This window comes from Halichoerus grypus, chromosome 9 (genome assembly GCF_964656455.1).
Source record: "Halichoerus grypus chromosome 9, mHalGry1.hap1.1, whole genome shotgun sequence".
Lineage (NCBI taxonomy): Eukaryota > Metazoa > Chordata > Mammalia > Carnivora > Phocidae > Halichoerus > Halichoerus grypus.
In genome coordinates, this window is record NC_135720.1 from 6,863,997 (window position 1) to 6,891,882 (window position 27,886).

At 40.5% G+C, this 27,886-nt stretch overlaps 1 protein-coding gene across 4 annotated transcripts in view; it reads left to right on the top strand.

Annotated features, from left to right (window-relative positions):
• The window catches only part of PRKN (parkin RBR E3 ubiquitin protein ligase), a 1,297,079-nt gene that overhangs the window by 712,807 nt on the left and 556,386 nt on the right, over nt 1–27,886 (top strand). For all 4 annotated transcript variants that reach the window (XR_013441028.1, XM_078054494.1, XM_078054492.1 and 1 more), the window contains exon 6: nt 5,855–5,970. Coding sequence is in view for 3 of the 4 variants with exons in the window: in XM_078054494.1 (XP_077910620.1) it covers nt 5,855–5,970 (116 nt within the window). In the remaining variant the exon portion in view is untranslated. The remainder of the gene's footprint in view (nt 1–5,854; nt 5,971–27,886) is intronic.

The following is a 27,886-nucleotide window of genomic DNA, read 5'->3' on the forward strand; positions in this document are numbered from 1 at the left end:
GTCACAAGGGGAACAGTTACCGACTTTCCTTAGGTACCAAGTGAAGAGTGTGGCAATTATGCTCTGTTTGTCAGGTTTTAGCTTAGAGAAAAATTAAAGCTATAATTTTAACAGGAATAATGAAGTTTCTAAATGGATAATAAGACTTAAAACTATCAATTGTTCCTTACAAAAGAATCTGCATCTAACCATGTGGTTAGATGCAGGAACTGTTAGAGCCTGCAATGGGCATATCTGTTTGTTGCTGGCTATTGACAGAAGTTTTAGGGCTGTGAGACACCTTTAGACTGATTCTAAGTGACAGGTTGTCTGTTGTAACTTGGTAAACGTGAAGACCTCAAATTTTCTTCTTTGAAAATTTAATCTTTTAACAGGTCTATTTGAGTTTAAACTCAATATACAAAGGTAATAAATATTTGGGTACATTTATTTAATACACTTTACATAACCATATATGAATGTATCTTTGTTTCTCTTATTGAGGCTGATTAGAATGTGCCACCACTGACAAAGTGAAAACGGAAGAATTTGGACTGGACAGACCAGTCACCTGCTGCTTGCTTCCAGAATCCCCTGCCCTTCCCCTCTCTGTGTAGTGTATTGGGCTGTTGGGCTGGCCACGGCAAACACCAGCTCCCAGATTCCCTCTTCTTGCTTTAGGCTGGCTTTGCCCAGGGGAGGCCTGGTGGGAGCTGGGAGTTCAGAGAGAAGGCAGAAGCCAGAATGTTTTTTGCTTTCTCTTCAAGAACCATTTCTGGGGGCACCGGGGGGCTCAGTCAGTTAAGCATCTGCCTTTGGCTCAGGTCACAATCCCAGGGTCCTGGGATCGAGCCCTGCAGGGAGTCTCCTTCTCTGTCTCCCTCTGCCGTTCCCCCTGCTTATGTTCTCTCACATGCGCTCTCTGTGTGTGTCAAATAAATAAATAAAATCATTAAAAAAAAATTTTTTTTTAAAGAAGCATTTCTGGCAGTGGCAGCCTCTGTCTCCTGCTCCCAGCTCCCAGCAGCTAGCCACCTCCTCCCTCTGTCCTCCCACAGAGCCCCAGCGCTGCTGAGCTCAGGGCAGCTTCCTACCCTGTGGTGCTTCCCCCACCTTTGTAACTTGATCTCAGCATCAAATTCCCGCAGCCGAGCTACTGGGCATGAGCCCCGTTTCCCTGACTTGACTCTGACCCATGCACATGGCCAGTTACTTGTTCAGTACAAACCACAGATTTATTGCAACCTTCTAGTGGAAACTGTGTGATCCTTTTATTTTATCAAGAGAAAGATGTGCTTCCTTTGGGGCATATTAACTGAGAAAGATTTGGAGACTAACTCAAATTTAATGCTTTGTAAAGACAAACACAATATTTTAATTGGGAAACATATGATGGTGAAGCAGTATCTATAAACACCATTAACTTTGGGAAGTTCAATGAAAGCTGCTAGAAGTTTCATGAACAAAGAAGACCGGTCTCATTGCTGTTTCTTCAGATTTGTGGAACTAGCTTGTGGTTGGGATATGTGAGGCTTTCCGGACAATAGTTGTCAGAAATTTGGAACACATTAATTTGTGTTTGGAGTTGACTAATCAGCTTCCGATCCTATAAGTTCTTATACAACTGGGTTCTTGGTATGAATTTATTTTCAGATTTTGCTGCCTTATTTATTCATTTCCATACCTACTGTTATTTCCTTCTTTGTGAGAGACACTGGTCTGAGTCAGAAGTCAGGTGGCAGAGTGGAGTGAAGAGGAGGGTGGCTTCTGGGAATGCCACCAACAGCTGAACTGAAATGTTCACAGGTCTTCCCTTGGTGTATACTTTTGGTTTTTATGGGTCTGATTTGGTTAGAGGGTCAGGCCTCTATAGTCTAAAATGAAAGACAGGTGAGTTGTGATAAAATATAATTCAGTAAGAGCAGAAGGAAAGAATCATAGCCTTGTCTATAGAAATGGTAAAAACGTGAGTATGTTTCTATGAACTTAAAGAATATAACTCTGCTGGATAGTGGAAAACACTTATATCGCATTTAACATGGTTGCAATATAAAGCCAAGCTCATTTTCAAAGTCTTATTCTGGGTCCATTTATTAAATAGTTTATACTATCATTGAAAAAAATAAAAACTGGCCAATTACTGTCATACCTTTTAACTCTATAGCTAATTAATTATGGCTTCCCAGAATTGAGTGTCTGGATCCAAATGAAAAGAGCCAGCCCATGGGAACTATAGTTCCTGGTTAGGTAGAAGAATTCATTTAATTTTACAGGACTTGTTTTTGTTTTGTTTTGGTTTGGTTTGTGTCTCTATTTTTGTAGCTGATTTATCTTGAGCTAGCATTTGTAAAAGATGGGGTGGGCCCCTAAGAGAATCTTTCTTCACCCACATTTAAGGGAGCTAGGATTCCTTTCACTAGGATTGACAGACGTCCTACCCAAGGTAGAATTCTTTTAAAGGTTCTTCTGTTTTGCTTTGCTTTATTGTTTGTGTATTTTGCATGCAGAATGGAAGTATCAAAAGACTACCAACATCTTAGCCCCCTGATGGCATAGGACAGGAAATGACCGGATCACACTAGTGATTAGTCAGAAAAGGTGTCACTGCTATAGGGAGACAGTTCTCCAGGGTTCTCTTGTGTTTCTGCACGTTGTGAGGGAGGCGCCTACTACCCTCTTGTTCTGGATGATCTTTTCAAGGAGGTCACAGAGAGATCTGCTTATTATCCATTATAGTGAAGACAGTATCGCCCTTCAGGACAAAAGGAAGGTTTGCTTGCAGCTCCTTATTAAAGATCTGGGTTCCCTAAGCTCAGGGTCCTCACCTGTATGTAGTTCAGAACCACTTACTTGTAGCACCTTGCTTTTCATCCACTTCATCCCATAGTTGTTGGGGAGCAGGGGAACTGACATGGTCATCATGTCCATACTTCTTTCTGCCTGAGCTCCGAGTCACGCAGTCCTTTGTCTCTGACCCAGGAGTCTTGTGTCTTCTGCCAGCAACTGCAAGACTGTGGCATGCTAACGTGTGAGCTTGCAAGCAGGGTGAAGTCTCAGACCCTCCCCCGGTCTTGCCAATTACTCTAGCACTACACAAGAACCTCCTTTCGTAAAAATTGGTGGAGAAAGTGTTGAAATTCACTGATGGGACATTTATGTTTAATATATAGAGTTGATAATTTGTATTTTAGTTTTTATCAGCCCACGTGAAATACTGGAATTTTCCGAATATCTGTAACTTTTTATACTATTATCAATAAACATCCATTCCCCCCCAGTAAAAAGGATTTGGGCTTTTATCTGGCTGGATTTTATCTGGTATTAGAACAGTTTGTGATTTGTTAGCTGAACATCTACCAGCAGTTTTTTGCAAGCTAAGAAAAAATAGAAATACCATCTATTTATCTGCTTGTGAAATACCTTCTCAATAGCCCCGCCAGCTCAGCTGTTTTGGAAGACTTACTTCATGTTACGAGTGGGATTTCTTCCACGTCTGCAGAAAACAGTCACAGCCGCTAGCTCAGTGTATTTCATAAGGGTCCATCCTGTCTTCCACGCTTTTTGTTTTGGCAGTCAGGAATTGCTCTAAATCTTTTTCTTAACATCCTTGAACTGGCCTTTGAAGGATTTGTAAAATTTCAAAAGGTTGTATGAAGAGGGTTTACTTCTCTGGTAAAAAAGAAAAAGAGAAGAAAGCCATCAGTAGGATTTCCATGCCACTCCAGGGAAAGACCAGGGCTCATAGGCATGACGCATGGACACACCTAAACAGGCGTTCATCAGAAGCGCCGGCCACCCTGTCTATTACAGCGAGCCTGCTGTCACACCCTCATCTGTGGGGCTGGGGACTGCAGGAGGACGGCTTGTATGCCACTTGCTGCAGGCAGGAGAGGCTCTGGCTAACAGGTACACCACCCGGGGTCGGTAGGACACTTGCAAATAAGGACAGCCTGGGCTCCAAACAGCTGGCTTGGGGACACTTCTCTGTACAGTGGCACACTTCAGATGTTTGGAGAGTAACACCTGTCACCTGAGACATGGCGTCATTTTCAGATGCGACAATAGAGGCATGTTACAGCTGTCGTCTTCGGAGAGAATAAACAGAGTTACTCTCTTTACCACCAGTGTCATTGTAACTCGACGGGTCTCAAATGTGTGGTTCCCAGAGCAGCAGTAAAAGCATCACCTGCCAGCATGGTAGAAATGCAAATCATGGGCCCTACTTCGGTACTACTGAATTAGAAAACCCTGGTGTGGGGCCCAGCAACGTCTAGCGTAACACCCTCCCCCCTCCACCAGGTGATTCTGGTGCATCGGGTGTTTGAGAGCCACAGGTGTTACTCATTGTATCTCAGGTCAGAGGAGAATGAGGTGAGTTGGGTTATAAGTAGGGAAAGAATAAATGAAGGGTAGTGCTGTCAGATGTATAAAGGGATGATGGTAGAATTTGTTGAACAAACCTACTGATGTTTTCATTTAAGAAAATATATCTAATGCCTCTTCTCTGCGGGGCACTGTTAAGATACAGATATGAAAAAGGGATTCCATAATACTTCAGAGTCTATATCAGGGGTGGACCATTAATGATGGCCTTTGGACAAAATCCCATTTTCCAAATGTTTTTATAAATAAAGTTGTGTTAGGACACAGTCATAGGTGTCCATCTGCATATCGTCTGTGGGTGCTCTCAGGCTACCATGCAGATTGAAAAGTTCAACAAGGACCCACAAAGTCCCACAAAGCCAGAAACTAATATCTGGAGCTGTAATAAAAGGTTGAGTCTAGTGTTTCCAGGGGAACTACTGTCCACATTCCAGGTAGTTATACCCGAATGGAGGTGTGGTGTGCAAGTGCTCTTCTGCTGTCCAGTGATAAACTTGTGCTGGATTTTTGCCGCAGCAGAGAACTTCACTTCATGGATGTGGTGATCGTGGAAGGTGTAAAGACTGTCAGGCAAGAGGCAGAGCAATTACTGTGCCGAGCTCCTTAATGTACCAAGGGTAAAGGGGTGTGTGAACAAATGGAGAAATAACAAGGGGAAGAAATGAAGAAAAATAAAAAGAAGATTTGGGTTGAGAAGGGAGAATATAAGCAATCAAAAGAATGTGACCTACGTGAAAAGCTAAGTGTGCAGGACAAGGCTGGCGAAGCCAATTAAGGAGATAAGCACAGGTGTAGAACATTCCCCGCTGCTTAGTGTGGGGGGCAGGGTCCGAGTCTCCCAGGGAATTCTGGGACCCTCTACAGAGGCAGAAAGTGGTGCGGGAAGCGTCTGGGGAGTCACACTCTGCTACTGTGTAAGTCTCCGTGTTCGAACTTGCTTATTCATAGGAGTGTTCCCTCGATTCTTTACTCTGTATCACATCCTTGCTGCTAACTGACCGATTGTGTGGCAGGCCATGGAAAAAGCTCTGGGTTTCCCCTTAGAAAGTCTGGTTACTTCCTGCCTTCACCTCTGATTGTTTGACTTTGGGCAAATCATTTTATGGCTCAGTGTCTCCCTTTCCTCATTTGTGAGATACTGTTTCAGGCTTCCTCCTGCACTGACACTCTGCTATTCTACTAGACTCACTTATCATGGAAGGGCATCGCTAAACCGGAGTCACAGAGCATGTCCCCAGCTCCAGAGCTGAAAGAGCAAAGGAAGATGAGCAGAGACACTTGGACCCTCCTAACAAGGGGATTGCGGACTAGTTTGGCATGAGGGTATTAGTTTCCCTCCAAAGATTTGATGTGGACTCATTTCTAACTCATACCTACTAATAGATTTCCTCTCTTGCCCGAAGAGATTGTTCACTGTGAAAATGTTTGGAGATGGGAAATGGCCAGCTGAGCTCCATGCCTGAGATTTCTCACAGAGTTCTCATTCTTTTAGGAATTCTTCTTTAAATGTGGAGCACACCCAACCTCCGACAAGGAAACGTCAGTAGCTTTGAACCTGATTACGACGAACAGTCGAGACGTCACCTGCGTAACGTGTACCGACGTCAGGTAAGGCTCGGAAGCACCGTCACCCTCCACAGGTTGCTTTCCGGTGGTGGCCTCTCCTGGGAACCTCCTCAGCGGTTTCTCTTTCTCGAGGAGTGTCTGCTTTGCTTCGACGCCATCCATGCAATGTGGGTGTGTTTCAATATGATCAAATTATTTAAAGTGCCAAATCCTTAGTGTGGTCCATGGTCAAAGCTTCGATGCCGTTCACCCAATGTGGGTATATTTCACTATAATCAAACTTTTTAAAGTGCCAAATCCTTAATGTGGTCAGTGGCCAAATAGTATGCTAAAGATATAAGTGAGATGACTTATGTCTACAAGTAGTGTAATCTTAAAAAAATAAGTGTTAGGAACACCATAACAATTTATGAGCACCATTCATTCTTGGAATAGATGATCCATAACATTTTATTTTAAGCCATCTCTACACCCAACGTGGGGCTCGAGCTCACAATCCCAAGATCGAGAGTCGCATGCTCTACTGACTGAGCCAGCTGGGCACCCCAACATTCTAATAAAATGTCTTTTCCACACACTTCAGTTCTTCCATATAACTTGCCCAGTGTTTATATTGGGGCTTCACACATATTCACACGCCCAAAATAAAAGCATGTAGCTAGTTTGGGACCTGGTTATGTCTAATCTCAGTAGAAGAAAGAAAATGTGGAGACACTGTGTTAGGAAAACCAGGGATAAGGACTAGATTTGAATTTCAGGCTGGGAGGCAAAGACCAAGTAGAAAAACCTGAGCCTATTGAATCTTCAGAGTTGATGGCTGAGAGTAGAACTCCTTACTTTATTCAGATGAACAGAAAATAGCTTTATTCCACATTCTCTGAGGTTGGCTAGAAGCTCAAATTGCAATAGAGGGATCCTAGCCCTGATACCAAGAAGAACTTTTAGTGAAATGCCAAAGTGAATTGATGAATAAAGTCAAAGAATCCTCCTTGTTCCAGACTTTTAAACAAAGACAGATAAATACCCTCAGCATTTCAGTGTTGTCTCTCTCTGGTCTTGGGAGAGTGTTAGGTGGCCTTTTAAAGTTACCTTAAGCTTTGTGATTTCGTGGTTAGTGGGTACTATTAACACTCCTAACATAACACTTCTATCCTTTAATAAATTTAAATAAAAATAATGACAAATAGGAGCCTAAAATCCTCAACAGCATCTGTTAGACAAACTTGTATTCAAGAAGGGATAAAAATGAGACTTTTTTTTTTTTTTTTTGCTGCTGGATTTTCAGTTCCTGCTGTGATAGGGAACACCACAATATTGCCTAAAATGCAGCTTTCCAACATCCCCCCGTAAGGTGAATGATTGCAACGAGCTAATGTTTTCAACTCGCAAGAACAGCTGATTTGTCTGGTATTTCAGGAAAGGAGCTGGGGAGTCCTGAAACCGAGAGCTCGACAGGTCTGCAAGCACTGAGGAATTAAAATCCCGTCTCAGTTTTTCATAGGAGAAAGGAGTTTTTCTCTGAGTCAGAATGCAGCCTGCCAGCCAATGTTTAAAAACCTTCCATTAGAGTTGGTAAAGATGGCGTTAAGATACGTAGTATTGATCGTACTGTCTTACCCGCGCATTGCTCTCCATGCTTCCCGCTGCTAAGCTATCGCCTTCCTATGAGTAACTCACAACACCCACCCAGAGGAACAAGCCACTTCCCAGATGCACAGGGGGATGATTGCTGGACAAGTAATATTGTCTGTTGCAATAAAAATTTTTCCTCTATTTTGAGGAAATTTTATAAATAGAAGCTATTGAATTCAATTAGATTTAAGTGTGTGTGTAGAACCAACCACTTGACTGAATGAGGTCCCTTCGTATATAAGGCAGCAGAGGAATAGTCTGTGTATAAAATAAAGGAAGAGGCCCTTTCCTCTTACAGTGAAGGATTCATACACAGGGATTTCATAAAAACCTGCATAAGACACACCAATACTTTATGTTGTACTTTGCTGATTGTTGTGGTTTCTTTTTTTTTTTTTCCTGCAAATGCTTTCTTTTCTAATTTAGAAGTGATTCACTCACAAAAACTTAAAAAAAAAAAAATGTTAGAATGTTTTTACCCTCATGGTTAGTAAGATTTTGGTTTAATTCTTTCCAGCATCTTGAGTTTGCCTAAATATTTGTATGTATACATGGGGGAGGGGGGCATGTGTGAAATGTAATCATATTGTATATATAGTTTTCTATCTGGCTTTTTCCACTTCACATTGCATCATGAGAAATTTTCCCTGCTATGATATATCCTATGAAAACAAATTTTGTTTTGTTTTGTTTTGTTTTAAATAGTTACCTAGGATTTCATCATTTGGGAATACTCTAATCATTTCCCTATTGCTGGTGATATGAATTATTTCTAATTAAAAATATTAAATTAAGTAACCCTTAAATCTATATCCCTTTCCAAAAATCATCGACTGCTTGTTTTGAATCTAAGAATAGTGTCTTAGAAATGGTAACAGAAGGTCAGTGTTAATGGACATGTTTAAGGTTCTTGATGCATATCGCCAAGTTTATTTCCATTTTAGACCATGATTGCCTATCAGAGGGTTCCCGGCTTCATCTTTTCCAGTATTATGTTCATAGTTTTAGTTTTTGCTTATTTGCTAAAGGACATTAATTTTGTCATTAATATTTGTTGTTTTTTTTTAATTTTTATTGGCAAGTTCGAGCATTTCTAACTTATTTGCATTTTCTTTTTTCTTTTTTTTTTTTATTTGCATTTTCTATTGTGAGAGTAAAATGTAGGACTTTCTCAGTATGAAAGCTTTAGGAAGAATCTGAAAAAAAAAAAAAGATTGACTCTGCAGTTACTTTCTCATTCACTTAAATATCAGTGTGTCCTTTATTAATATAAGGTTTTCTGACCTGTGAATGTATGTTTCAATGTATTTCTTTGGTTTGGGTTTTGAAATATCACATCTTTCTGGAGATAAATCAAGTTATTTAATTACAGAATTGAAAAACAAATTGGGGTATCTATTTATATTTTATGTTTGTTTTATTTATTTTTGTATGTACCCTAATCATCCATCATTAGTCAAATTAGGCATCATTAACTACATAATAGATTAAAACCAGAGGATTAATTTCAATTGCACTTGTTGGTCATTGGCATATGGGAAAGTGATTGACTTTTGCATATTAATCTGGTATCCTGCAACCTTGCTGTGACCGCTTATTATTTCAGGAATTAATCTGTGGATTCTTTCAGGTTATCTGCATAGATTATTACGTCATCTGTGAACACACGCAGTTTCATGTCTTTCTTCCCTATCCGTATCCCTTTATTTCTTTTTCTTGCTTGTTTGCATTAGCAAAGCCATCCGGTGTGATGTTGAAAAGGAGTGGTCCAGAAAGGACCCACTTGCCTTGTACCTTATCTTAGTGGGAAAGCTTCAGGTTTCTTTCCTAGTTTTCTGACAGTTTTTATCATGAATGGGGGTGTTGGATTTTGTTGAATACCTTTTTCTGTGTCTACTGATATTATCATGTGATTTTTCTCTCGTAGTCTGGTGTTTAGCCTGTTTTAGTCTATGATGGATTATATTAATTTATTTGAGTGTTGAATCAGCTCTTTATACATGGGTTCAGTCCCTCTTGACTATTGTATATAATTCTTTTTAAGCTTTTCTGTATTTGATTCGCAAATATTTTGTTGAGGATATTTGCGTCTATGCTCATGAGAGGTATGTGTCTGTAGTTTTCTTGTATTGTCTTTGTCTGGTTTTAGCATTAAGGTAATTTTGGCCTCATAGAATGAGTTAGGAAGTATTCATTCTGTTTCTGTCCTCTAAAAGAGATTGTAGAAAATTGGTTGCAAAGTAGAAATTTTATTTATTGTTGTGCTTTACAAACATACGATTTTGTATACAAAGAGATTAATATCTCTTTCATCTACATTCTTAATAAGTGTCTAATAACATATTCAAGGGTCTCCAACACCACTAAGCTAACTTTTTGACTTTAGAAAAATAACACAATCTCTTAGGCCTTCAGGTTCCTTATAAAGTCTGAGAATTGCAGTAGGTCATCTATAAGGCTCCGGCTGGTTTTAAAAGCTTGCAAGAGGTAGGAACAGTGCTTGCTCACAGCTTATAAATCGATCGTATCATTTGAGAAAACACTTGTTTGTGGTCCTGCCTGCTGACAAATGCAGAAATAAAAGATGAGGTCTTCAGTGACACTCATTTCCACAGCCCACATTTGTGGTTATAATATGTAAAGTCTATGTCTAACGTAGAGGTGTTATTCATTTCCAGACATTAGGCTTAAAATTTTATTCAGGTACGTGGTTTGTGTCTTTCGAGTTTACCTTGTATATAAAATATTTTTCCCCTCTCTTGGGGCACCTGGGGGGCTCAGTCAGCTAAGCATCAGCCTCCGGCTCAGGTCATGATCCCGAGGTCCTGGGATCAGACTCCCTGCTCAGCAGGCAGTCTGCCTCTCCCTCTCCCTCTGCCCGCCCCCCCCCGCTCCTGCGCTCACGCTCTCTCTCTCTCTCTCTCTGTCAAATAAATAAAATAAAAATAAAAATAATAAAATATTTTCCCCTCTCTTAGAGAAGTGAGCTATTTGAGAACCACAGTAGCCTGAGGTTTTACATGAACCAGCAGATTCCCATCTGCCATCCAGCCACGCGGTCCCCTCTACCCACAGTAGGGAGTTATCTGCAGCCACTCAAGGTTATCAGTTGATAGTCTTACGTTTATGAACTAAAAGCAGTGAACTGAACAAAAAGAAAAAAAAAGACAAACCCAAAAAACAAAAAACAACCAAAAACTTGAGCCAAGAACAGAAAGTACAGCACTTGAAGGCAGAACGGCGATATTGTTATGTATTTCCTTTTTTCCCCCAAGTTTTTATATAAATTCCAATTAGTGAACATACAGTGTAATATTAGTTTCAGGTGTAGAATTTAGTGATTCATCACTTACATCATAATTTTGTTATGTATTTCCAATAGAAATTCCATCAGAAAGGCTCAGAACACTCCTGGATAGCTCAGTTCGACTTAGGAGTGGCAGTCTCTGCCCTGTAAAAATGACAGGGCCAATGGCACGGTGAGATTTGTGTGCTTTCCCTGACCAGTATGTGTATCTTGCAACACACCCCGCCTGGGGGAAAATGGTATTTCTGCTTCTTGAATCTTACTTTGCAATATTATCCTTAAAATTTAAAATGTAAAATTTGAAAATTACAAAACAGAAATTATTAGTGTGATACCATTTGGCAAAAAGAAAGAAATCATCCCCACCCTTCTGCTTTGCTCCTTCTGAGGCTGCCTAGTGAATTCCTGCACGTTTTTCCACCTTTATCCGCCGTTCTTCAGTTTACAAAGCTGAAGACAAACTAAAAAAAATAACCATGTTTGCACAGCCAAGATTTAACTTTCAAGAAACAGGTTTTAAATCTCAGCTCCTAGTAGGACATTAAATCTAAGAACTGGTACTACCTTATAATTTTCCTCAACTTTTCCAGTAAAGACTTATGTTTTTGATGTCGTTGTTTGATATAAATGTATTTTTATAATTTTCTTGCTTTCAAATTTGTCTTAAAATTCATTCAGCCTATTGAAGTAATGCTGCCTTGGGATTGCAGACTTAAAAGATTTACTTGGGTTTGGAGATTAGTAAAGATTTATCTCAAAGTCCATTTGTACTTGCTCTTGGTATCCTGGGGGAGAGTGATTTAACTATCATTTGGCAGTATTTTAGTATGCATTCATTCATTCATTTAACAGAGATTTTAAAAAATGGGGATCTTAGTTACTTTCCTTTGAATACATTTGTTATGTCTTAGGCTTCTCCTCTCAATTCACACTTTAATTTTAGTTATATTTGGCATTTATGCTGTGATTTAGAATTAATATACAAGTTCTTTTTCTGTCCAATTTCAAGACATTGCTTAACAGTTATATTTTATCAACTTAACCGTTTCTTGACATTTTGGCATTAGATGGGAACTGATGGTTTTATACATTCATCGGGGTCTGAAGAGCATCTTCAGAGACTCCAGATATAGCCACATATAATTTAACTGAAATCTTTAACATGGCCTCTTTCAGTAAATGGCTTTAGTTCTGTAATGGAAAAAGTGTTGGATTTTGTGTGTGTGTGCGTCATAGCTCTAGAGACCTTCTTTGTGCCGACAGATCTATTTATTTCTCTTATTAGAGAAATAGCTTGTATACTCTAGGTAATGTAACATGCCAGGAACAAAAGATAGTTTCGTATAAGTAGGGGAGAATCTCAGAACGTCTGTTTTACATAGCATTACAGAGAAAGGTAAGTCAGAATAGCACATTTATTTCATAATAAACAGGAGTCTGTTATAGAGTAGCATGGAATATCTTTTACCTTTTTAAGATGAAACAGGGAACTTCAAAGATACATCTTCTAGTTTGAAGCAGGCTACTTCACACTGTGCCCCAGACCTCACGGGAGTTAGCTCTCTGTGCGTATGCTGGGAGTGATTTCTTTCCTGAAAGAGGGTGTGTGGCACACTCTTGAGAGAGAACTGCTATAAACCCTTCCAGGATGGAGAGTTCTTCCTATAGGTGAAGTCTCTCATACAAGAAATTACATTGGCTCTTTGAAATGAAAAGGAAGGTAGTGCTTAATTACCTATAATTCTTTCACTAAATTTATTTCAAATTATTCGAATATCTGTCTTATAGATGAAGAAATTGAGGCTAGGACATTGTAAAAATTACATCTGGTCACACCACAAGGAGGGAGTTGAATCAGCCTGTACGTGAGGTCCCTGGAGTTGGTGCCGTGTCTCATCACACCTGACCCCCTGCAGGTCTGGGTTTCCTCTGTGGAGTAAAAGGCAGGGCTGTCTGCTAGGGCTGGAAGGTAGCTTTGCATATGAAAAGGAAAATATTAGCAGTAATGTGAGATACAAAGACAGTTGGAAAACCAGTAAGAGCTGAAACATCTGAGCTCTATACAAGCCCATCTGCCTTCTGCGGTGCAGGCGCCACAAGGACACGGTCCAAGCTTGGCCGATGCACAGACATGCTAATGCTGCATGTCCCCCACGAGCCTTTGCGTCAAAGAGATTTCAATAAATATTTACTGATTTGAATTAAAGTAAATTTGCTTTTATGCAGAGCAACAAACAGAAAGCAAGTTCTTTCTATGGAACACTTTCCTTTTAGAAAACCCCTTCTGTAAGAGTGCACGTATCATGATGAGCACGGAGTGAAGTATACAAGTGTTGAATCACTGTATTGTACACCTGTAACTAATATAACACCCTAGTAATTATTCTGGAATTTAGAAATCAAATAAACAAATGGGGAAAAAAAAAAACCCTTCTTCTGAATTTAATAGAATTTTCCAAAACTGAATGAAACAACTTAATCAGAAATCAATGGAGAGTTTTATGGTGTTAGTAGGAGTAAGGGGAAAAGTCAAATTTTGAAGTCTAACCTTAAGATATAGATTTCTCAGCTATATCGTTAGGGGTCAGTTACTTATAAAACAGAAGAAATAGTTTATCAACACTGATACTTTGAAATATGAGCCGTGTCAGTTTTAATGTCAGTCAGTGACCTTCATATCCTGCAGTGAACCCTGTAGATTTCAACTGCAAGGGGCTGCATCAGCGGGGTGTCCTGGAGATGTTACAGATACTTGTGCATGCAATGCATCTGCCTCACCTTTCCATTTAACTGTCCCTGCGGGTGCACGCCAGCCCCCACTGACACTAGTAGGACAATATTGCAAATCCTCTTGGACCAATTTTGTATCCGTTAAGGTCAACCGCGCATGTTGTAAATGTCTGGATTTTAAGCAGTTCATTTTCTGATGGTGGAGGTTAGGAAGCAACCGTCTCCATAAAGCATCCAAGTGGCTTTGCTAGAACTTTGTTGATGGCCACACATTATTTTTAAGGTCCATTTTCATTGGAAATAAATAATCACATAGTTTTTAATTAGCAATATTTTACTTAGAAAAATGTAAGTGGCTTGTTCATTTGTTTTTAGTTTTTTTTTTCTTTTTTTAGATTTTAATTTATTTGAGAGAGAGAACATGAGCAGGGGGGAGGGGCAGAGGGAGAGAGAGAGATTGAGAAGCAGACTCCCCGATAAGCAGGAAGCCCAGACGTGGGGCTCAATCCCAGGACCCGGAGATCATGACCTAAGCCGAAGGCAGACACCCAACTGACTGGGTCAACAAGGCACCCCTTGTTCATTTGTTTTTAGTTGCAATTTTATCTTTGTAATTAGCAATTGGTTATAAATTTGGTGAGGGCAAGAAATTATTTCCACTGCAAATTATTTGTGCTGATTTCATACCCTTGGGAAATTTCTACCTGCTAGGACATGCTTAGTGGTAAGCAATGACATGACCTACCTTTCCCTCTGCAAACGCCATTGATGTAGCTGCTTATTCCCATGACCTGTAGAAATAAGTATTTGCAGATTTGCCCCTTGTTGCTTCCACAGTTTGTAGAGTTAGTTACAACCAAACAAGCAATAGTCTCAATAACCTGGAGTGCAAGCAGAGTTATTTATTGAAGTAAGGGTCACGACGTGTTGTTCCTGTTTTTTGTTCATTTGGCAAATTTCACGTCAAAGAAAGCATGGCCTCCACTCCTCTACCTGCAGCATGCTGGAAAAAAGTCTCCAGGGTTTCTAGATCCAGATATACATTTCCGCAGCACTGAGGGCTCCTCCGTGTACGTGTGTGACAGTCCTCACACCGTCACATGCACACGTTAGTGTGTGGAAATGTGCCCTCCAGCACCGGGATCACGGGCAAAGCCGATTCATGCGGGCGTCTACCATCCTCAGCACCTCCTCTAACATTGGGGAGGGCTGAAGAGTCAGCCTGTTCACTCACTAGGTATTTGCAGAGCTCATCTACGACTCAAGTTAACTGTTCTAGGTGCTTCCAGCTGATGGGACGCGGGGCGGACAGATGACAGCTGTATATGGCGTGGTGGAAAAGGGCTGGCTCAGGCAGGGCAGCGTTTGATAACACCCGAGGGCTTTCTCAGTGTGTCATTCCCCCAAACAGGGACCCCAGCTTCTTTTTTTTAAGGCCAAGTCTTTCCAATGATTCTTTAAACTTGGTCGAGACAGCATTAAAAAGAAAAAATACATGGAATAATTTGTGTGAGTTTAAGCCGAGCATGCACTAATTGGCCTACTCCCTCTTCTTTGACACTCGGTCAGCTCGCTGCTGACCTTGTCCGCTGCCACACCTCCTTCCTACCTGTTACCCTGGAAATGACCAGACCTTAACTCCCAAAGCCAAACTCTGACGCCTGGTGCTGCCCTTGCCAGTCTCCAGATCTGGTTCCTTCTCCCGGGCTGAATGAAAGTGTTCTTTGTGGTATTTTCTGACTGTGTAGGATTGTTTTCATATATGCTCAGGCCAGACCCACATGCACACCAAGATAATCTGACCGAATTATATATTCCACGAGGCTAGGACTGCCCAGGACAGCGGAGGTTCAATAACGGGTAACAATTTCTGCTGCTCTGTTGACATTTGTTAGATATTTTGCATGTATATTGATCACTTTGCCTCTCTGAGATAAATGTTATGCCCATTGTACAAATAAGAAAAATAAAGTACAAAGAGGGTATCTTACTTGCCCAGAGAGGGTCACATTGCTCTTAAAATAGAAAGCATGGATCCGTATTTGTATTTGTTCCACAATGATACTGACAGCAAAATCCCTGCCCCTAGTTAGCAACCATACTGTGTGGCCTCAGGAATATGTTCGTTGCCTCAAAAAAAAAAAAAAAAAAAAAAAATCATTAATTGTGGGAAAAGAAAGAGATTGTAGCTAGAAGATAGGAATGGGCTGAGGAGGGGTGATTGCAAATAGAAGTTAAATGTTGAAGGAGTATTTGTGGAGTTGTGGCTATTGGTTTATTTGGGATTAATGGCACTCCAACTAATGCACAGGCAGCAAATGAGGGGCATGAGGGATAACTCTAGTCTGGGGTTTCTGTGAGGGTGGTTCCTTCCCTCCAGAGAAGGCATTGTGTGGGCCCCTACTGCTTAACAGGAGAGGCTATGATCAGGGTCCTAGGGCTGTGGAGCGTAGAGGAGCTCCCTGGGACAAATAGTGGGGGAGGCTTCAGGGGCAGCAGCTGTGATGGGGAGCCGAGGAGGACGTGCCACCTGCTCTGGAGCACGAGAAGGCCCAGAGCAACTGAGCAGCCCACACGCTCTGTGGTCCCCCAGCAGGAGGGAGATTCCTCGCTGGGGGCGGAGCCCTGCTCACTAAGATGTCACCTGAGGTCCTCAAGGAGAGATGTCCAGGATTGAGGGCACAGGGAAGAGCATGTACTGGATGTCAAGTGGTGGTACCTCTCAGCCGGTCTTCATCTTTGTTCCCTCTGAATATCTCTGCTCCGTTTAATCATCTGATTGCTCTTTTGTGTATTCCTCCCTGCAGAAGTATTTTGCTTAGCTGTCCCTTTAGTTTGTCTTGGGAAAATTATAAGTATTTTTACAGATATAAAATGATATTTTTAAGTCATGTCCCCATATTCAGATCCATATATATATATATATATATATGTATATATATATATATGGTCACTTGGTTGTAATTAAGTGGAATCACAGAGATGGGGGGAAAAGACTGTTAATAGTTCTGGATAAAGTGGTTTAATGTTGATGTTTAAAAGTGAACCTTGAGTTCTTATCTCATACCATTCATTAAAGTCAATATCAAGTGGAATTATGGATGTAAATATAAACATTGAAACAAGAAAGCCTCTAGAATATAAAATAGTGTAAAGTCTTTGTGACTCTAAGGTAGAGGAAGATTTCTTATACAGGGTGAAAAAAATCAATTATAAGGGAAAAGTTTGATAAATTTATCTACATTAAAATGTAGAACTTATCAAAAGGCACTTTAAAGGAGTGAATAGACAAGCCACAGAGTGGGCAATTTTGCAACACATGTAAGTGATCAAGGGCTCAGAATGTGTAAAGAACTTCTACACATTGATAAGAAAGACAACATGATAGAAAAATGGGCAAAATACTTTGATAGAAAAAAGAGATTATCCAAATGATTTATAAACATTTGAAAGTGGGAAATGCAAATTAAAACTGCTATGTGTTACTATGATGTACCCAACAGAATACCTAAAATCTAAGAGACTGGCAAGCCCAGGTTCTGGTAAGGATATGAAGCAGCTGCAACTCCCATATGCTGCTATGGGCTCGTAAACTGATGCAACCATTCTAGAAAATTGATTGGCAGTACATCCTTGAAGATGAGTGTTCACTTATCATATGACCCAGTAATTCCACTTGTAGCTATAGACCAATCAGAAATGCATACTTATGTTCATCAGAAACACATATAAGGAATATTCATAGCAGCATCATTAATGATAGTTAAAAACTTGACATAAACCAAATGTCAATCAATGACATCTTGTGGTATGAACATAAAAGACCATAAATGAATTGAACTACATGTAACTATGAACATCGTGTTGAGAGAAAAAGCTGGGCACTAAACACCACTACACTCTTCCCTTTCTTTGTCTCTATGATTTTTCTCCCTCCCCCTTTTCCTCCATTAGTTGTGCCTTTATGATGATGACCTTCCCTAACTCCTGCATTCCTTATTATTCTTAGAATACTATCTATCTGTCTCCTACACTATGTATTCAGTATTTTATTCAAAATGTATTTTTGTGTTACTTTCTTTTTAAAAAATTTAGAAATACAGTTTTCTGTAGTCTTCTTCAAAGTTGTAGTGTGACTAAAGCATTTGAAATTGTTACCACCTCCAATTAATATTTCTCTGTAGACCATAATGTTTTTGAGAAAAATCTCCCTCTACTAGGAGTAAGCTCAGAGATTTTGATTGAGACTATTCTCAATTCTATCTTTTTTTAAAAAAATGAATAAATATTACTGGCAGAATAAATATTACTATTAGCCCAAGTCTTATCTTTTCCTTTACTCAAAGAACCTTTCTTTGACAAACATTTTTTTTTATAAAACAGAACTTGCCAAATAAGTTATTTTTATTTATATGTATTTTGAAAGCTCCACCACATTTAGATGCAGCAAAATCAGAAGCTTTTCACAAATTCACTTCTTTATGATAGAAATATAAATTTATCTGATTAAAAGTAAGAGTTGTATGAAAAGACTCTTCCCACAAGTTGAAGTATCCCAAGAGTTCAATTACAGATTCCAGAATGGAAACCTTTTGTATCATTTCTCCTTTACTTTTGTAAGGCTTAGTTTGAATGTCTTCTCACAAAATTTTTTTAGTGATTTATATCTACTTTAACCTTCAAAAGATGGAAGATTTAGGGTACTCCATTAATTAAATACTTTAATTAAAGATTGCAAACTGATTTTAAATAAAATACAAACAAATTTAGAAGGTTCTTGTAAAGTAGTTAATTCTGTTGTAGTATAGGGAAGGAAAAAAATATTTTCCCTCTATCCTCCTAGTTTCTCCAGCTGGGGTACTGATGAAAGACAGACTAACAAGAGAAAAACAGAAGCTCATTAACATGTGCATCACACATACACATGGGGGTATCCAGAGATGAGTACCTCAAAGGGGTGGGTAGAACTTGGGCTCATCTGGCTTCTTAACAAAAGAACAATAAATTTGTAGAGACATGCCAAGACAAAGGAAAAGGACTACAGCAGCAAATTGTGGGAAGGTAAATATATGGGGGACTAATGGAAGATAAGGGCTCATTCCTGAAGCTTGTCATGTAGATTCTTCTGGTGCTGTCTGTGGGCTGATAAGGGTCCAGTGATTAACTTCTGTCCTTCCTGATGGGGGGTTACTGGGGAGGAGGAGTACCTTCACAAATTTATGTCCTGCTTTTAGGCAAGTAGGGGAAGGGGAAGAGCTTTTCTTATATCTCCTCCTTCTCAGTTGCCTTCAGCTCAAAATAATCCTTATGACAGTGTGGCATATTTTGGCCTGTTTTAGCACCTTTCAGTAGGAAATTCGCAGTCTTTTTTAAGGCTGAAGTTTTCCTAAAAGTGTGATTGATGATGGGAAGAAAAGAGAGACAGTGCATACTGCCACCCTGAAGAGAGATTTTTTTTTTTTAATCCAACATCAGTTTTGTCATAACTCTGTTGTTCAGTTACTCCATGTAAAAATATTTGTAAATTTTGGCAGCTATAGTTTCTGCTTTGATTGGTGGAATATCACAGTTTGTTCGACACAATTATGAGTAACATGCACACCACAATTAATTCAAGCATGTTCCACAAGTTCCTAAATTTAGTAAGGACATTGTTTTCAACCATGATGTTATATTCCATCAAAATATATACTCATACTGTCACTTTAAAAACGAGGAATATATTCAATGTTGAACTTTCAACTGAATTACAGTAGAATTCACAATAATGTCAAATATTTTGCCATCAAGAGCATAAACTTCCAGAAGCTTTACTTTGAGTCAATGAATTACATGAAAAGAATAATTGGACAATTTTTGGAATTAACAGATTTTCCATTTTCATCGTATGGTGGGGCACTAATAGGAGACTATTCAATTTAACTCTTCATGAAGTTCTGCTAAGCAAACTAACACTAACAGCTATCACTTACCTTTTTGTACATGCACAAGAAAACCTGGAATCAAAACTGAGCAAATTAATTTAGAGCAGTCATTTGATCTAAATGAAAAGCCACACTTCACTGAGTAATATGCAAATGTACCTTTTGAGCTGCCTCTGTAAAATCAAGCACAGCATTCTTAAAATAACCATGGACTTTGTAGTAGACTCTGATTCTACTGCAGCAGGCTTGTGTCTCTGGTCTTCCTCTGGTGGATGATATTTTAAAAGTCCCTCTGGTGGATGAAAAATGTGGGCTAACCCCTATGCAACTTGTATATTCATCATGAACTTTCTTGAGAAATAGAATTCTGTACTGTAATATTGTGGTTTATAATAAGAAATATATATTTGGTCTTTGTCCATTCAGAGCTTCTAAGACCCTTGGAATTTTCCAAGTGATGAGAGGAACAAAATAAAAAATAAAAATAAGTTCCTTTTGTTATGTTAATGAGATATGGGGGCTGGTTGTTTGGGGAGCCAACCATGAGCTGTAACCCTTGGAAATTTCAGTCCCACATCTGACCTCCAGGGAGAGAAGAGGGTCTGGAGATGGAGTTCAATCCCCAGTGGCCAATGATTTGATCAATCATGCCTTGTAATGAAGCCTCCATAAATACCCAAAAGGATTATATTCAAAGAGCTTCTGGGTTGGTGAACATACGGAGATTTGGGGGAGAGTAGCACACTCAGAGAGCATGAAAGCTTTGCACCCCTCTCCCCATACTTTGCCCTAAGCATCTTTTCCATTTGACTGTTCCTGAGTTACATCCTTTCATAACTAAACTGGTAATTTAATAAGTAAAATGTTTCTCTGAGCTCTGTGAGCCACTATAGCAAATTAACCAAACCCAAGGAGGGGGTCATTGGAACCTCCAATCTATAGAAGGTGGGTCAGAATCTCTGATCTATAGCAGGTGGGTCAGAAGTCCAAGTGACAGGGGCGCCTGGGTGGCTCAGTTGGTTAGGCGACTGCCTTCGGCTCGGGTCATGATCCCGGAGTCCTGGGATCGAGCCCCGCATCGGGCTTCCGGCTCGGCGGGGAGCCTGCTTCTCCGTCTGACCCTCTCCCCTCTCATGCTGTTTCTCTCGCTCTCACATAAATAAATAAAATCTTTAAAAAAAAAAAAGAAAGTCCAGGTGACAGCCTGGACATGGGATTTTGGAGGCATATTTTTATAGGACTGAGTCCTTAAACTGTGCAGTTTGCCATCTCCTGGTAGATAACGTCAGAATGGAGATGTATTGGTGTCTGAGAATTGCCTGGTGTGAGGGGGAAAAACACGCACGCATTGGCATCGGTACTGGAGTTTTACGTACTTAATATATACTTCCTGTTTTATCTTATTACTGTTGGCAGGGTTTATTCCAAAATAAATAACTGGTACCAACAATCACATTAATAGTTATAGATTTGTAATCAGAACAGGATAAAAAGCCTTGCGGCAAAAGCCTTCTGATGACTTTCACGTGCTCTCTATACTGTCCAGCTTCTATTTTTTATACATTTCCTGTAATATAGACCTGTAATTACTTATGATTTCCATTGACCCCACCAACTGTTGGCCTGGTGGCTTCATGTATCTCATAGACCTCAGCCCAGTCCTGGCACAGATGGACACCATGTACCTTGCACGCTAGACAAGATCACTTCGTACAGGTAAATGCCTCTGAACGGGAGTCCCCACATCCTACTTGCAGCCTCTCTCCTCCTCCTGCCCAGGCCACATGTCAGTTTCTATCAGTGACATGGGCTCTTCTGATGGGAAGAGAGAAAAATGAGAGGGTGTGGTGAGCAGCGCTACAACCCAGAGAGAGCTCAGCCTTCCTGAAATTCTTTTCTTTGCTTTGGCTTGAGATTCTGCTAGGCTCATTCTACAATGCTAGAATGCAAGACGAAATCAGTAGTGTTTCCTAAACTTCAGTCAGTCAAATTCGTCTCTCTCTTCACTAGGTTAACCCCAGGTTGTGATGTTGCCACCACTGAGGCTGGGGGTTGTCCCGGGAGAGGTAATAATAACTCGTTTTACACACAAATAGGAGCAGAGGACCATGTGTCCCTGTCTTGTTCTCCGTATTTATTAGTGAGAATTCCCTGTGATAAAGGGAATTATGCCTCTCTTTGTTCATAAACTACAGTGAGAAAAAAGAAAATGAGGTTCCTGGGTGGTGCAGTTGATTAAGCATCCAACTCTTGGTTTCTGAGAGGTTATGACATTGAGCCCCACATGGAGCTCCTCGCTCAGCATGGAGTTGGCTTGGAAATTCTCTCTCTCTCCCTCTGCCCCTCCTGCTGGAGAGCGCTCTCTCTTTTCCCCTCTCTCTCTCTCTCTCAAATAAATAAATAAATATAAAAAATAAAAAAGAAAGAAAGAAAAGCAGGCTGCCTACCAGGTAGGTGAGGAATTGGTATTTGGTTTTCTTATGTCCGCAGAGTGACTTCGATTCCTTGTTCTGACACAGACACTTTATTCCAAGCAAGACAAATTGGCTTTCTGTCCCCAGCAAGCTGCAATCCTAGATTGTTCCAGCACTGACCCCTTTGCTAATGGTAACTAACCCTCATTCCACATCACTTTCCCATTTCTCTTAACACTCCTCTTTCAGAATGCCTCTTTTGGTGAAGCCTTTTCCTGGTTGTTTCTCTCTCACGGATATAGAAATGTGTACAGACAGTTAATCCAAGAGTGATTTACAGGCATATACTGGTCTGAAAGCATCCCCTAAATCCTTACCACATGATTCATCCCCAACAGCTAAAGGAGAGAGAGTCTCTGCTTTTTCCTTCTTCCTTCCATCTTCCCTCTGTTTTTCACTGTTAAGGTGGGAACATCTTTAGTCTATCTGGAGTGGCCTTTCCAAATCCCGAGTTGGGTGGGTAGTGTAGGTTACAAGAACTGGGGGGGTTCAAAACCTAGCTCTGCCTCTCCTTACCCCTGTCTCTCCAGATGGGAAGCGTGTCATCTTCTCATTATGCAGAGTTCCTTGAGGATCGACTCAGCTGTGGGTGCACCAGAACCCCGAGCCCAGCTAGCATAGCCCTGCCTTGCATTTTCAGCTTCAAATGGTAATTTCAAAAGTTATAATTTCTCAAGCCCTAGGTTTTAGGACCCTATGTTCCATTTCCGCAGGGAATAAGGAATGCATTCTACCTGCAAAGATGTGCCCGTGGGTAGGGGGCAGCACAGAGTGCAGACAGCTCTGGATGGAAGTCCTAAGAACAAGCTTTTGCCCCAGAATCCACCACCAATTGATTATCTGACTTGGGACAAGTAACTTATTTTGACCTTAATTTCCTAAATTTGGTTAATTCCTGATGTGGATCGAATAAGTTAATTTATACGAACGTACTTTGAGAATTGTAGATCCCGACACAAATCTCCACATGGATTACAGTGATTATTATTAATAATCCTTTTCTTCTTGGGAAACCTTTGTACAAAAATGGTTCTTTTGGAAATGAGACATTGATCCAAATGGGAATATCTGGCCCTAAGTATTAGCTCAGAGGAAATAATTTGAGTTAGGAGGGACCATGTTCCTGTAGGCAAATATGTTTTAGTTTTAATGGGAGGAATTACATGGGCATTGATTGTAATATAAAAAGTACTTATGAAAGAAATCAGGTCTTGGTGGCACAAAAATAGTTGGGAAATATAAGACTTCTTTAAAAGGATAGCTTTAGAAATTTTAATAGAGATTTTAAGTTCTTTTAAGTAGGCTCCACAACCAGTGTGGAGCCCAACACAGGGCTTGAACTCATGACCCTGAGATTGAGACCTGAGCCAAATCGAGAGTCAGAGGCTTGACGACTGAACCACCCAGGCGCCCTGAGATTTTAGCTTCTTAAGTGTGGCTGCTGTGTAAGCTGAGGACACGGAGCAGTTTCAGTTCTCCAGAAGCAGATATGGAGACAGAAGTTGGTGTGTAAGATTTGGTTATTTATTTTTTTAACTTAGCCATTAGAGACCAAGCCCTGTGCACAGGACTGGGAAGAAGCAAGATGGGCGGAGAAAGGTGAACTGGATCACAGGCTAATTCAGCCTTGGCCAGCTGTATGGGGACTGTGGATGGAGTAGATGGCCTGCAGAGTGTCCCAGGCTGGGCCACACTGAGCCTTCACATTCCCACCTGGCCCAGGCTCCTAGCGTGGGAGCTGATGGCCAATGGTGCCTACTGGAATACAGTTACCAGGGAACTTACTCCATTCGGTGGAATAATACACATTTTTGAAAGCAAAAACCTTATTAGTTAAGCACGCTGGCATTCTGACATAAAGATCAAGCTACAGACCACAGAGTTCATAACTGCAAAAGAAAAACCAAGTTGTAATCAGTCATTTTTTTATAAATAAATATCATGATGTTGATTTGATGGGAAACTATTGTAAATTTTTGTTGTAGCTGATATAAATGATCACTTTAAAAAATGACATGAAACATACTTACTTAAAATGTATCTTGAAACAAAGTTTATGGAACACACTTCAAAACTGAGTTTCATATTTATATGTTCAAGAGGCTTGAGAAGAGATGAACAATTAGCATGTCTGTCACAATAACTATTATTGCTCTAAAAATTTACCCACAGTGCAAATAATCAAGAATGTCGCCGATGGACATCGTTAGTTCTTAAAACTAACTGTTAAGAACTACTGTTAGTTCTTAAAATCAATGCAAACATTCTGTATCTCTTTAATTGTGGCTTTTAACTTTTCAAGGGCTTGACATCAATATTAACATCCTCAGCTTTACGGAATTTGATGAGCTTCTGGCATGTGGAATTGCATTTCGTGGTCAACTACACTTCCTTAACTTAGATGCTGTTTTTATATCCATTTTAAAAGGACATTATATTTGCTCATTTCAAAGGTTAAAAATGATCATTTCAGTGATCATTTCAAAGGTTAACCTTAAATGATGTCCATAATAAACCTGTGCTGACTAGGTTAAAGTAATTCTCTACAAAAAAGGACTGTAGGTTAATTGATCCAGGCAGTTTACTTGATGCCTGGACTTGAACAGGAGCAGTTGAGAAGACTTCCTGCTGACATGATTCCTTAGTCTCTCTGTTTGTTTGTCCGGTCTGCGTGGACGGATACTGTCAGAGGTGGCATGTGGGAGCAGAAAGCAAAGGAGATCGAGATCAGACCGAGATTTGCATCCAGGGTAATTGCTAGCTGTGTAAACTCCAGCTAGTCATTTACCCCTAGGCTACATTTTTATCCAACAAGGCTAATACCCATTTAACAGGATCGTCAAAGTTGTGGTGATATTCAATAATGAAATCCATGCGAACGTGCCTCTTAAGCTATAAAATGTTATTATCAGTGAACATTTTCCCCAGATTAGCCAGTCCCTCTTAGCCCCTCTGCTACTCCAGAATTTTTCACATATGGAATGAGAGAAGGTGCCATCTCCGATTCCTCACTGGGAAAATTGTATGATGGTGACCAGCGGGCAGGTACACCCTCCCAGCAGGGCGCTAACGTCCCCATTGTCATGGAGTTCAGCACGTAGACGGCTGGCTAGCTGTGCACTCAGGGGCTGAACGAGTCTCTCCTGGGCTGAAAGCCCTTTCCAAACTATTAAGTCACAATTGTCCATAGAAATTTCTGTCGGTATCTTTTCAAACCATTAAGATAATAGCTAGAGTGGCTCTATCACAGCTAACTCTTAAAACACACACACACACAAAAAAAAAATAAAAAAAAAAATAATAAAACACACACACACACACATTTAAAAAAAACACAGGTAACTCTTATTACAGAATTTATGCAGAACAGTATTCTAGGAAAATGATAAAATGCATGGGATGTGGTGATCCCATTACATACATTGGTTTTCACAAAGCTGTCAATGTTCAGCTCTAATCTGGCTTTCTGGAATGATATTTTTGGCTCTTGCAACTCCAAGTCCATATGGAGAGAGATTTTGATTCAGGAAATTGAAAAAATTAATTCCTGTCTTTCTTAACTTTTTTTTTTTTTTGTATCCCACGCTAAACTATAGGTAGGTAGAATTATCCTTTTATTTATCTTGAAAACTTGGCTTTGTTGAGATAAGGTTACTTTCCCATAAGCAGGTAGGAAGAGCACTGTGGCTTGCTTCGTGTCCGTTGTGACATCTATTTTACGCCATGCTTTTTCTACAGTGAGACTAGCAGAAGGCATAGAATCTTCTTTCCTCCCCCAGTCTCTCACCATGTCTGATTTTCCTATTTCCCCGGGTTCCATTGACATTTGTTTGTGAGCACAGATTCATTTGCCCTGGAACCACTGAGTGACACCAACCTAATCAGCCTATGGTGAACAAAGATAGATAGAAAGCCTGGGCTCTGGAGAAAGAATGCCGCGTTCACAAGCCCGTTTCACTTCTCACTGCCTTTTTCTCGGGGCAAATTCTCCAGCCTCTCTGAACTTGTTTGAAAGGTTCTGAAAATTAAATGAGATGAAGCTGGAAGAGTGCCTGGCACAACAGCAAACACAGTAAATCTTAGCTAAGATGTGGGCTCTGAGTTACTCCCTGAGAGAGTGCATTGTAGGTGAGTCTTTACAAGGCTTGTCGCCATATTTTGCTCTCCAGCTTACACCAACCATGGTGTTACGAAGCATAACTAAAGACTATTTAGTGACCGCTGTGCCTGCTTCGAAATCCCAGACATCACCTGTCCGAAGAAACTTCTCATAAATGAGCCTTTTTTTGTTTTTTTTTTTGTCTTGTGTGTGTGTGTGATTTTTTTTTGTTTGTTTGTTTTTTTGTAGCTGAATGAGATTATTCTTCTTCTCTGAGAAAAGAAATGTTTTAAGGCCAGTTCTATACTTTTATGAGTATAGGCACGACAGTGTTAAATTTAGTCAACACTCTATGCAACCCCAGTTTTCCCTTTTAATGCTAAGGAATGAGGCAAGAAAATGTAGCTATAATATCCTGACACAGCTGTGGGTTAGTCATTCTCAAACGGGGGTGGTTTTGCTCCCCCAGAGAACGTTTGATGATGTTTAGGGGTATTTTTGATTGTCACAACTTGGGGGGAGGTGCTCCTGGCCTAATATTGAGGTCAGGGATGCTGCTAAATGTCCTACAATATTCAGGACAGCCCCCCACAACAAAAAGTTTTCTGGCCCTAAATCTCAATAGTGCTGAGATTGGGAACGTGTGTTGTAGGAGGACAAGGAGGTGGAGCTGGCCCCGCTCTGATTTTGTAGGGCAGGCAACTCTCATCCTGTTAGATGGGGACTCCATCTAACTCTTCAACCTTGTGGAGTCCAAACTATACTGTTCCTCTAAGTCGTCCCACGGTCTGAAGATTTAAAACCTTAGTTCCAAATTGCAGCTTCTGCACGTGAATTCCTCGCCCTTCACTTTCAGCCGTGGGGCTGGCTCTCTTCCATTGGATCTTGAAAAATGAGGAGGACAACTGGGCTTAGCTTGTATCTGAAAACATGCTTTGTGGGTTTCCATTAGAGTAGTGGTTAGGAAGTGTAGACTGTGAAGAAGAGGGTGAGGCTGGTTGTGTGGAGAGAAAATCATTCTAAAAGTCATTTTCCTGAACCACCAAACTGTAATTTAGTTCTTTATTTTAAATATATTCAAAAAACCTCTTTCAGGTTTAAAAGGTGTCACCCTTTGAGTTTATGTTAACTGGGGTTTTGTGGGGTTTTTTGTTTGTTTGTTTTCTGCCCCTCAGTGAAAGTGAATTCCTAAGTTCATGAAGAATGGAAACAAAGACACAGTTCTCTAGTAAAACAGTCACAAAAGTCAATTAATTTCATTCCGGAAGAAAAATCCTCCATTATGCATCAGTGTGATTTCAGAATCACTGTGGAATTTTTTCATGCTGTGGGTGATTAGAAAGCAAGGGGAATGGAGGAGGTCAGGCAAAGAGCATCTCTCCATCCTTCAACTTCAGTCTTCTGCGCGTCTCCATGACCCTGGTGATGTCGAAGGCAGAGTCCCTGTGGCATCATTTCATCCTGGTATCAACCTGATCCTTGCCAGGCTTATCACGGGGTTCTGGTCTTTTGTGGAACTGGCGAGACACTTCTCGGGGCCGCAGCCCCCATTTGCAGAAGCCGTATGTCTTCATGAATTATAGAAGCCACATGTGAGCTGCATGTGACCATCCGAGATTCCTATCGATTAAGTCCCATAGTCTGCTGGAGCCGCACCAGGCTGTGAAAAATCTTTTCCTGATCGAACTTCTCACAGCTCGTGTGCGCTACATGTGTTTACAGACGTCGCCTCCTTTCTGGCTCAGAATCGCCCCGTGAGGCAGGTACCATTATTGTTCCCAGGCCCCACATA